At 34.9% G+C, this 13,153-nt stretch overlaps 1 protein-coding gene across 3 annotated transcripts in view; it reads right to left on the bottom strand.

Moving 5' to 3' along the window:
• Window positions 1-13,153, bottom strand: part of Epg5 (ectopic P-granules autophagy protein 5) — a 923,436-nt gene that overhangs the window by 644,922 nt on the left and 265,361 nt on the right. For all 3 annotated transcript variants that reach the window (XM_090395201.1, XM_090395199.1, XM_090395200.1), the window contains exon 10: window positions 2,550-2,706. In XM_090395201.1, coding sequence (XP_090251327.1) covers window positions 2,550-2,706 — 157 coding nt within the window. The remainder of the gene's footprint in view (window positions 1-2,549; window positions 2,707-13,153) is intronic.

The raw sequence follows: 13,153 nt of genomic DNA, 5'->3' as shown, positions 1-13,153 counted from the left end.
GGTCACAAGGAGACAGAAGCAGATAAAATGGTTGAGTTACTGAGTGACTACTTTGCAAGGATTATCATGCTAGTGAGGTTTCTGCTTTACCCAATATGAGAGACGCTGTGGGAACAGAGGTGGATGAATTAGGGGTTCTTATGATATTGCAGAAACTCAATGAAAATACAGCTGTGGGATTAGATGGGATAACAGCTACGGTTTTGCAAAAATGTGCAAGGGAACTGAACATGCCTTTGACCAGGGTGTTTAATTTAAGTCTCAGCTCTGGTAGCGTTCCAAGGGAGTGAAAGAGGGCAAAATAATTCCTTTGCATAAGGAAAGTTCTAAGACTAAAGTAGCAAATTATAGAACAATCAGTATCTCAGACATGGTGGTGGTGTCTGAGATACTGATTATATAAAAGTACTTGGAAAAATTGGAAAAAATTGGAAAAAAGAGAATTCATGAATGAATAAATAAAAATATGATACTGTAGGAGGGTCAACATGGATTCGTGATTAAGATCAGTCATGCCTTAGTAATTCACTAACTTTTTATAATATAGTAACAGCTGAGTTGAATAAAGAAAATGTCTACATGATCATTTTGCTGGATTTTTGGAAATGCGTTTGAGAGAATACCACATGGAATACTATTATGCAAATTAGAACATCCAACAAATGATGGATATGTTGCTGGTTAAGGTTAAGAGTGTGGCTGCTGGACAGATATCAAAAAGTGGAGGGGCAGAAACGAGGCGAAAATAGGTGACTAGTGATGTGCTGCCTGGGTCTCTTGCTGTTTAATTTGTACAAAGTAATATAGGAAATAACCTGAAAGGAAATATTCAACTGTTTGCTGATGATGTGAAATTGTGTATTGAAATTGAGGTCATGTTTAGCAACTTGCTCACATTCTATAGCAATGTTACCATTGAACTAGACAAGAAGAATGGATTCACCATGACACTTTTGGATTTTGCTAAGGCTTTTGACAGAATACAGCATGGCAGACTGCTGCATAAATTGGAGAAAATGGGTTCAGGTTATACAATATTAGCATGGATAAGAAGATGGCTGACTGACAGATAACAAAAAGTGGTATACAGAGGATCTGAGGCTGCAAGGTTTATGGTAACAAGTGGTGTACCACAAGGATCAGTGCTTGGTCCACTGTTATTAAACCTGTACATTAATGATACTGGGAAGGATTTGACAAGTGACATATAGTTATTTGCTGATGATGCAAAGATGGGTAGGGTAATCAGGAATGCTGTTGATATGCGGTACTTGCAGAATAATTTGAATAGGCTGGAATTATGGGAATGGGTGTCAGTTCAATGTCAGTAAATATAAAGTCATTCACTTCGCCAGAATTAGATATCCAATGTCATATTGTATTGGTGGGATTAGGCTACAAGAAACTGATGAGGCTAGGGATCTTGGAGTGTTAATAGATAGAAAGTTGAAGTTTAGGGGTCATTGGCAAAGATTGCAAATACAACTCAAAAAATAATTGCAATGCTGAAACGAACGTTCACATGTAAAGGTAAGGATGTTATTTTGCCTCTTTACAAGCCTTGATAAGACCTCACTTGGACCATTGTGTGGAGGTCTGGTCTCCTGGTTTCCATTGTGATTCTGATATATTGGAGAGAGTACAAAGTAGAGTGTTAAAAATGATATCAGGATTGTAATACTGATTATGAAGACAAATTGAGAATTTGTAGACTGCAGAAACTAGCAAACACAAGAAAGAGGGGTGATATGATTGAGACTTACAAACTTCTAAAAGGATCATACAGGATTTCAATTGATGGAAATTTTCAATTTATGGAGGATGAGGAAAGGACATCCTTGGAAGCCGAGAATGAAGGCTGCCAAGAAGGGTGTGAGGGCTAGATTTTTCTCTCAGAAGGCGGTGCATGATTGGAATGGATCGCCATTGGATGTTGTGAGTGTAAGCAGTGTGAATGAATTCAAGAATAAGTATGATAGCTAGTGTGTGTAGTAGGTGGCCTCCCTCGATGAGTCTCTGACCCCCTGGAGATCTCTCTTAATAATAATAATAAAAGTCATGCATGTAGCATTCCATACGCCACTTTTACAATATACTAATCAAATTATGAACAAACTCTTCAGATCAACACAACTTCATATCTGAACAACAAATGTTGTTCAGATATGAAGACAGGAGGAAATTCTAATGCAATTTTTGAATGATGATATCATGCAAAGTATTTTTAAAAAATACCTTTAAGTATAAGAATACTTTCAGAATGAAAGCATTTTTTTTTTACAGAACTATTGTTTTGATGTCAGCTCCAAATGGACATTAAAAACAGCAAATCATGAACTACGAGCAATGCACTTATGACTGGGACCACGTAACTTGTTCTTAGATAAAAATTGCATACAATGACATTCTAACAACCTCAATGAGATTCAAAGCAAGCTCTAAGAAACAGTAGATATCATTTCTGTAACCTCAAATTTTAATGTTTATTTGTGTTTATTTTTTAAATATGTGTGTGTACACACACACACACACAAAACAAAACAGCGTACCTCATTAGATTACCTATCTGTGCAGTTAGATTTGAATATTTCGGATGCTGATACACTTTAATTCCTTCATAGAGAATATCAGAAAGGTAAGTGCAAAAGCCAAATAGCTTCTGCATTCCTTGTTGGGTTGTCCTTGATATATCATATTGAACAATACCTAGAAAGAAAATAGAATAAGTTTTATGTTTGTTTATTTGTTTTTAATAAATATTATTTTTCGTCTAAAAACATCTGGAAAAATCTAGTACAATATACATATAACATTTAACAGATATGATTGCATTTAACAGACATACCTACTCAAAGGTGGCAAGTTTTAACTTAGAGGTCTTATGGAAAAACAATTTTGTTTTTGACAATTCATTCTACAAGAAAAGCAATTCCTAATTAAATGGAATTAGAACAATACCTGTAGCAAAGAATTTGACTATTTTAAAACTTTCCCGAGATTTTGGTAGTGAATATTAACCATACTAATCATGTACACATACAGAGAAAATAACTTCACTGGAGAGTCATTTACTTAGACAAAAAACTGCAACAATCTTTATATCTAGAGTAATTATTTGGACAATAGATCAAGTGTTAACTAATAAATATTTATTTATTAGCTAACATCTGATCTATTGTCCAAATAATTACTCTAGTTAGATGATCAAGAAAATAAACATTCATTATGAATCTTTATATCTATAGATTTATGTTTGGGATTTTAATAGAAAGAGATCAGACATTCTACTATATAGCATCCAGGCCAGTCACAAATCTATTGATATATTCCAGTATATCGATAGATCTCCCTATTAAAATACTCTCAGAAATTCAGCAATATTTAACCATTTCCAAATTTCAATTTTTTTATACTGATTTTAAAATCTTAAAATAACAAAAACAGCCAAGGTAAACAAAATTTTGAATTATATAGTTCTAACAGAAATCATAAAAAGAGAAAATTAACTTATTTCAACTAAACTTTTTTTCATAATTTATTTTTAATGAAGCAGTGAGTGCCAGTACTGCTAATTTCATTTTATAACAATTAAGTGGACACTTTGCTAATGAACCTCTGACAACTATCAAATTATTTTTCCAGAGAAAACAAGGGCTTTATTTTGTTATCATATTATCCTAGTTCTTATTTAATTTGCTATATGCCAGTAGGAGTGGCTGTACTGTATACAGAAACTTTGTTATAATTTGCACATTATATTATTTCACTGTCTAAACAAAAAAAGTAAAATTAAGTTTGTAAGTCTATTTTATAATGATTTGGTTACAGGCCACCGACATTCGTCTCCATCTTTCTCTGTTGAAATCTTACCAATGCCAACATTCTGCAGCCATCTCCAATGGGGCATCCTTCCATCTTTGCTTTGGTGATCCAAGACTGAATGTGTCCTTCAAAGTGATATGGTAATAGGTGATTGATTGTCTTTGTTCATCTATCACTTTTTATCCGTACAATAAGTCCTTGCCCATCTCCATTTTAAAATATCATCCCTTATATCCAACACTTTTGTTTTTCATTTACCATCATTCCTTATTTTGTCTTGCAGTCCATAGCTCTCTCCATTCCATGCTCATACTACTGAGATTACTCTTGTTTCATGCATTTCTATCTGATTATTTTACTGGTAAGTGCACATAATTAGAATGTACAAAGGAAAATTAGTTTACAAACTATAACAAAACAAACATTTTAGAATTCAAGAATATAAATTGTTTGCATACACATTATGGTTCACATAGCAATTTCCAAGTTACAACCTTTTTTCGACTTAAAGCAGGATTGTCAGAATGAAACCCTGTCATAAGATGGGGATTGGCTGAAAAAGCAATTGAATAAAGCAGGCTAAAAAATAAGTTTGGGTAATCAGTCATCACTGACACCATGTTAAATATTTCATACCCTTACCCATTTCTTTATCCTGTACTTTTAAGTTTTCAAGTAACATGAGGGAGAAAATACTTGTGTAGGAATTGAGATGCAAGTTCAATTAAAGTATACATTTAAGAAGTAAAGAAAAGTCAAAGGATATCTCACGTTTTTCTTTTAAGCATAAATCCCACTAATAAAACAGCTGAAATTATTCCAGCATATTTAGTACTGTGAGTAGGCTAAGGGATAAAATAATTCAAGAGGCCTGCTCTAGATCAAATACAGTATTTTTTTAAGCCACTTCAGATCTCTAGTAGTCATCACACAATAGTGATGAAAACTGACTACCATCTGAACATGGTCATAAACAGTCACGGCAATGAGATTGAAACCTAAAGGGTATAACTTCAGAAGCAAAATTGGAAGCACACTGCTATTCTACTAAACAATGGGACTGGCACTATGAAAAGCACCTGACAACGAAACATAAGAATATTTATTTACAATGTGCAGAGGCATAGCATATGAACTAAGTATAATGCACCTATAAATAAATGCTCTTCATCAGAGTCAAGTGTCTTCTCAGCATATCCATTAATCTGATAACACCAAAGCAAAGCCTTGTAGAAATATGTAATTATAAATTCTATTGATACTTTCAAAACAGGCTTTTTTCAAGGAGGTTCTAACGTTGCTGTTTAGAATATAAGATGAAAACTTGATTGCTTAAGATTCAAACATTCAAGGATTCATTCAACTCTTCAGAGAGTTAGCAAATGTCTTGCACATCCAGCAGCTGATAATCAAGATCTAGTTCAAAAGAATATGTTGCTGCACTTTCAAGTGGTTTAAAAACTGACAACAGATCATGCATTTTTATTTAAAGCTAATTTTGAACTGGATTCAGAATCTAACTCGTGTTTACTACAAACCCTACAAATCCACTTCAACATCCGTGGCCTAAACTCCACCTTTAATAGTCTCCACCACCACCACCTGCAGTCTATCAAACCCCACCTACTCTTTCTGGCAGAAACTCAAATCTCACATTCCTCCAGCACTATTTACCTCAACCTTCCAAACTACACACTTTTTAACTCCTTTCAACCCAAGGAGGTCATCTGTGCATACATCTGCTTCGACATACCTTGCAGAGCACACCAAACCTAGAATCGCCCAACTTTCACCTTCTTTGGATGAAAATATCCCTACCCAACTCAGTCACATTCATATGATGTGTCTATCGCTCTGAGCAATGCAACCAACCACTGTTAGCTCTTCAATTTCCCATCCTTAAACATTAACTTTCTCCAGTGCCACTTTCCCAACAGCGATATCATTCTCCTACGAGATGTTAATGTCCACAACACCAACTGGCTATCCTCCAGCTGTACAGATCTTGCAGGCAGAATGCTGAAACATTTGCCATCACCAATGACTTTGCACAACTAGTTCAGATGCTAACCAGAATACCCAATAACTCAAACCACTCTCCAATTTAGGTAGTCATTCACTAACTAAACCCTGGTTTTTTAAAACATGCATCAAGGCTGTACAAATGAAAAACCAAACATACTATTACTGGCTCAAATAAAGAACCTCATCCTTCTTTAGAGTTTATACCCAAACCTAACATTAAAAAAAAAAAAAAAAAAAAAAAAAAAAAAAAAAAAAAAAAAAAAAAAAACCAATCAATTCTTCCAAAACAGAGTTGTTCGAAAGAGCAAAAAGCAGGAAATTAACAGCCTGTCCATATGGCAGCCGAGCCTTTTGGTCGCTCGCGAAAACAATCAGTCGTAACTTCTGTCCAACACTATTCCCACCTGTATCCTACCCAGATGGCTGCATTGCATCATCATCTACAGAAAAGGCTAATCTCCTGGCCTCACACTTTGCTTCCAATGCACACATAATTGACAATGGCAAATGTCCACCCCAACCATTCCAGATGCCCAACATACAATGCCCACTGTATCCTTTTGTCAGAAAGAGATCAGCAAAATACTGTCCAAATTCGAAGCTCTCCCAGCTTCGATGGCATTCCTCCAATTGTCCTGAAGGTTTGCACACCAGAACTGTCTCCTGTCCTATGTCGTTTATATATATATACTGTCTTACTGCACTGGTATCTATTCCACAGTCTGAAAATTGGCCTATATTCAACCCATTCCATAGAAGGGCGATAAGTCACTGCCGTCCAACTACCACCCCATCTCACTCACCTGAGTCCTGTCTAAAGTAATGGAAAAAATCATCAATTCCCAACTCCTACATTACATCGAAGCTACCCTCTAATAAATGATTGCCAGTATGGATTCCGTCACTGCCGATCATCAGGAGATCTACACACGTCACCCATCTCTGGACAAATGCCATGGAGAAATTTGGCAAATCTAAGCGGTTGGACTTGATATCTCCAAAGCGTTTGATTGGGTCTGGCACAAGTGCTTACCAAGCAGGCTGGCATTGTTTGGTCTATCTCAAGGCCTCCGTAGTTGGATTGCCAGGTTTCTGTCTGGACGCAAACTATGTTTGGTAACAATGGTTCCCTATCCTCTCACCATTCAACTAATGCCGGGGTTCCTCGAGGTTCTGTCCTCTCGCCAACCCTCTTCCTACTATGTATCAATGACCTACTTCAGTTGACATCCATTCCAATAGTCCTGCAGATGACAGCACACTGCAATCCTCCCTTTCATTTGATAAACCTCACTCTACACAACTCAACCTACAGAAATCAACCACAACTTCCCTTAATTCAAACCTCGAAGCCATCCTACAATAGGACTCAGATAACCTCATCAACTTCAACGCTAGTAAAACCCAGTTCTGTCTTATTTCCCACAAAAAAGAACCTTTTTCCCCCTAGTATTATTTTTGATAAAACTCAAATTCCCAGACAATGAAATTTCTCTTCTCGGAAATACCTTGACATCAAGCCTCTCCTGGCATAAACACATAACAACCATTGAATCCTCGGCTTCTAAAAAACTAGGATTTCTCTTTCGCTCAAGACATTACTTCACCCCTGAACAGCTATTAACCTTATACAACTCACAAATCTGCCCAACCATCGAATACTGCTCCCACATATGGGGTGGGGCCACGAAAAGCTCCCTCAAAATGCTTGACTCAATACAAAGGGGAGCAATCGGACTTATTAATGACCTATCTCTTACCAACTCACTCTCCCCACTTTTGCACAGACAATCGGTCTCTACACTATGTGTTTTCTACAAATATTTCCATGGAAAATGTTCATCCGAAATAGCATCAATAATTCCCCACTTAATACTAAGCTTGTTGGAATACATGCAGCTGCTGTTCAACATCTCCACACAGTGCACCTTGAAACCCACAGAACAAGTTTCTTCTCCTCCTCCTCCTCCATCCCTGCAACTGATATACTTTGGAACAATCTTCCCCTTGATGTGTTCCCTAAGGAATACAATATACAGTCATTCAAATCCAATGTGAACAAGTACTTCTTTCCCAACCCATACACAGTACTAATGTACTATAGGTTGATCTACCAACCTCTCGTGTATGGCTGAACATAAAAAATAAAATAAAATAAAAAATCCATGTGAGAGATCCCTTCATTGTGGTATTCTTAAAAAGAGCATCAACTTTGACCATTACATAATGTGCAGTAAATATATATACAAGTTTAATTACTTTGTTAAGCCTGAACTGAGTATGCATTCTTTTGAAAATTACGTTTAACTTGGTTTCTCATAATTTTCTAAAAGCTTTCACTCTAAGTGACACAAAATTTTCTTACTTGACAGTACATTTTAAAAGTTAAAATATACAAACGACTATTACATTATAGGCATACCCTGGTCAGAAGGCACATTACGTTCCAGACCACAACTGTATAGCTAACTGTTATATTGCGAAACACTGCCTACCCCCCCCCCAAAAAAAAAAAAAACTAGAAAATTCACATAATGGTTTAATAACATTTTTAAGCAGTCATGTGTGTAAGTAATGTAATTGAAGCATTCATTTATGTCAAATTTTTTCATTTGCATCAGATAATGCAAACAAAAAATTCAGAAGAATTTTCACAAACAAAAAGTTATTCTGAATGACTTGGCTTGAAGAGAACACAAAAACTGCCAACCAGTTTGGTCCTTAATCTATCTACACAATTACATTTTCTTCCATTTCTACAATAAGACTGTCAAATTTATGGATAAATGTAGTATTAATTAGTGTAGCACTTTTCACATCACTAAGAACTTTATATTTTTAATGCCTGTAAATGACAGATATGAAGTAAGTTTAACTTGCACCCTATCTCGGTATTCAATTTAATCACTAAATTTAATAATTTCAATCTTACGTTACTGCAATAGGTTTGCATGTCCTCTTGTTTTGAATGGTGCAAACAACATCCTACTTTTAATCTCATCTGCTATTATTAACAACACTAAAATAAAATAATAATTAAACAGTTCATAATTTGCAGCAAAAACCAAAACATAAGAGATGTAGTGAGCGATGATGCTGTAACATTATTTTTCTATTCCTAATTGTTGTGACCTGTAAACAAACAGATCACAAAAACTGTACATCGATTCACAGGAGCATCATGTTGCTAAACCTATCACATGGGTGAATGCAGTGTCATACAATTGGATATTAGTAATAATTAAATATGAGCATTTCATCATAAAGTATCATAATATGAGCTCAATGACACAAAGTTTATATGGCATGTTAGGTGCAACTCTTTTGGTAGAATTTTAGCTGAAATTAACATTTGTGATCTCTCTCTCCCTCTCTCTTAATAAGATCAAAAATATCAAATGCAATCAAACAAACACTTATTTCATGTAATTAAGTGTTTGTTAATTAACTATTAACTATCACCACTTGACATGGAAAAAAATTTGGAAAAATGTTAGCACAACTGTTTTTAATTAGATACTGTGTTTGGTAGTACAACAAATGGTTTTGCTTTAGTTTATGAAGCATAGTTTCTGTGGGAAATGTGTTAGTGTCATTTGGTAGTGTCATTTTTGTCTCTAATTGCACTATTTGTTGACAAATATATTACACAGACAGCAAATGTCTCTGAACAATAAAACTACTTGTTGTTCTTGCATCTGCAGTATAGTCGCTGTTAGGGAAGGTGTGTTGTTCCCTATATAGGGACAGCTGCTTCCAGTCTTCAGACAGTATATGCACAGAGAGTAAAAATTTATCTATTCCTAACTGAATCCTTCTATATTCTATAAGAATGCATGTGATGAAAGCCAACAAACTAGAAACATAAACATATGTGGGAAATCCACATTCTAGTGATGAGTTTCCTATCAAGAAACATCTCATGAAGTTCGAATTTTCGAAGCTGTAGTGAATAATTCAAATGATGATTTCAATCGGTATAGTATTTACAGACCAGTATCTCATCTGAAAGGAAAGATATTTTCAGATATAAACAAATGAGATACAGTAAGTAACCTGGCAGTACTGGTTCAGAAGTAGAGTAGATAAGATAAGTTACTATTACCACTTGACACGGAAAATCCATCTGCAAGTATACTCTGTGTTTCTAACTGATGAACTCAAGGAATATATGGTAAGACCAACTAACAGATATGCAAATGAGTGCTTATCTACAACTCAAGATTGTGAAACTCTAGGTAGGCAAGTGAATTCCAAGAATTATACTTATTAAGAACAAAATTATTTATGTATATATTATACTACTATGTAAGAAAAACACTGATAAAATACTGAATAAGTAAAATTGAAATATACAAAAGAAAGAAAGAAATATCCATAACAATCACAATAAATTGTACAAGATGATTTGCTCCTAAGTCAACCCACATGAATTCCTGCTCTACCTACACGAATCACCTAATCAGCATTATTAAATCACAGGATAATGCCCCATCCTATAGTTATTTACTGAGCTAACAATGTATACAGGTGCTGTTTCTTATTGGTTAGTGATTTAGATTTCACAAATGAATCCCCTTTCCTCTATTCATAATTTTTTTTAAAAAAATTACTCTTCATAAATGAAAATATGAAAATCATGAGTTTATAAAATCATGTATTCTTCACTCCACCTCCAGATACTTAAAACACAGCACACATATAACATCACATATGTAAATTATTCATAATCCATTTTACAGTATTGAAAGTATTTTTATTTGTGCCTATTCTTTCTATTCCTTATATTTGCTATTCTTTACATCTTTTAGTAAATCAAGTATATTAACTAATAATCAAATATATCATTCTATTTAATTACTGTTTTTTAATATACAGTTGAAACTTGAACAACAAATAAAACAAAGGTTTGAACTGCACAGGTCCACTTATATGTGGATTTTTTTTCCTCCCTAGTGGAAAAATTTGAGATCTGCAACAATTTGAAAAAACTCACAGCCATATCACTTAACCTAGAAATATCTAAAAAATTAAGAAAAAGTTACGTGTAATGAATGCATAAAATATATCTAGATACTAGTCTATTTTATCATTTACCATCAATATGCATAAATTATTATAAAAAAATTAAAAGTACCAAAACTTACACACAAACACTTACAGACCGTCCATGGTACCATTAACAGTCGAGAGAAATGTATACAAATGTAAAGATGCAGTATTAAATATTAAATCGCCTTTCGCATTTGACATCCATAGACGTAGTATGGTCACTCCTGTGCCTCACTGGGCATTGGGAGTGAAGCCTTGTGCTAGAAATGGTAGGGTCGCAGATGACAATCAACAACGTCCATGCCCATGATGGAATTCGGACCAGCAACCTCTTGGCTGGAGAAAGGATATGCTAACTATTCAGGCCAGCAGTATTAAATCATAACTGCATAAAATTAACTATGATTAATTAATTAATTGAATTTAATCAATTAATTAGCATAAAATAAAATTTTTAAAAGATTCATTCATTCATTAGTAGGCTAGACTACTATAGAGCAATCATATTGCTGCTTCTTTGTTATCAATACATGAATCGTTATAACTGTCAATAAATATGAATTTTTTTTTCCACATTATCCTTTCATTCTTGATATCGATTGTTAGTAATACATACAGCATCTACAGTGTTTTGTATCATATAAGACAATACTGATGCAGGTACTGATAGACGATTCATCCTGTAAACAGATGATGTAAACTTATGGTATCAATAAATAGGGTACAGTACTGTAAAAATACAGTATATAATACATATAACATACAAAATTTATGTTAATCGACTATTTATGTTATCGGTAAGGCTTCTGGTCAACAGTAGGCTATTAGTAGGTAAGAATTTTGTGAGTCAAAAGTTATACGTCGATTTTCAACTGCATGGGGGGGGGGGGTCAGCAGCCCTATTCCCCCACGTTGTTCAGGAGTCAAATGTATTCTGAAAAGAATATTCCTTTTCACACCCACCTCTGCTATGCAGGATTAGTTGCAATCAAAGAAACCGTCATGAAAAGTGGCAAGTCCAACGACATGCAGGAACAACACTGCTAGTAATTCCACTCACTTCGCTAGATGGTTATGTTCGCAGTGATGAAGCAATGATCGCCCCAACGTGAACTAGTTAAGTCAAATTCAGTGGACAACAGCAAAAACATATACCTCTAATTTATACACAAGCAGTGCTTAAACCAATAAAAACTAGGATGCCAACTAAACCTAATAAGTAATAGATAAATTACTGCCTCATGAAATATCACGACCTTCCTTACTGGGGAATTGAAGTAGCTGTTGCCATGTCCACATGACAGTGTGAGTAATACTAATACTCTTCAAAGGCATGCCAAATATATTGTAGATCAGTACCTTAAAGTGTCCAGCAGTAAAGCAGTGCCATAGGCTGACTGAAAGATAATGTTCAGGAACAAGCAGATGGTAATGTATTCTGCTGTACCACATAAGAAAGTTACATCATACTAACTTCCAATGAACAATTTTCCTCCAAATTACTTTGTTATCTGTCAAGACTGCAACAATATCAGATCTCATCTTCTAAGGCACTTTTTACTGTATCAATTCAGTTACATCTTAGACTACCTGTGGGTCTTTTTTCCAGCCAACTTGGCAAAGAATATTTATTTTCCTAATCGTTCCTTTCCCATTCTGTTTAAGTGACCATACCATCTGGGATTACTTCTGCTACCACAATGCTAAATGCTAACAATGGCAAGGTGGTCTCCAGTCTTTTATCACATTTTCATTACTAACCCAGCTCTCGGATCTATAAGTTAAAATAGGTTTGAACGCAGTCTTGTATATTTAGTGTTCGACTAAATTAAATGGCAGCTCTCCCTTTTCCTTTCCATCATGCTCAAAATACCCAAAACATGGTCCATCCCATCAGCATATTCATAAGGGCACCCAATGATATTTGTATGGCAATTATGCTTTCTCATCCTAGATGAACATACACATGCTCCCTCAGCAGGCCTTCCAAGACTTCCTTCCTAGTTTCTCTGACTCTCTGCATTAGGTTTCATTCCAATAATTAAATTCATTAAGCAACTGATGTCATATCCATTCATGTCCTTTCCTATTATGCAAGTTTTTTTACCATCGAACTCACTCTATACATCCAAAACTTCATGGCACTTTTTCTACATAGCTTTAGCTTCTTAACGCTAATGAGTTAGGTATCATATCATGGCAAAATGAACCATTTTTCCTTTCTCACCTTTCTTGCTTGATTCTTTCATTAAGC

This window comes from Typopeltis vanoorti, chromosome 7 (genome assembly GCF_054136105.1).
Source record: "Typopeltis vanoorti isolate ZY-2024b chromosome 7, IOZ_Tvanoo_1.0, whole genome shotgun sequence".
Classification (NCBI taxonomy): Eukaryota; Metazoa; Arthropoda; class Arachnida; order Uropygi; family Thelyphonidae; genus Typopeltis; species Typopeltis vanoorti.
Note: the sequence above shows the minus strand (reverse complement) of the source record. Positions and strands in the feature narration are given on the sequence as shown.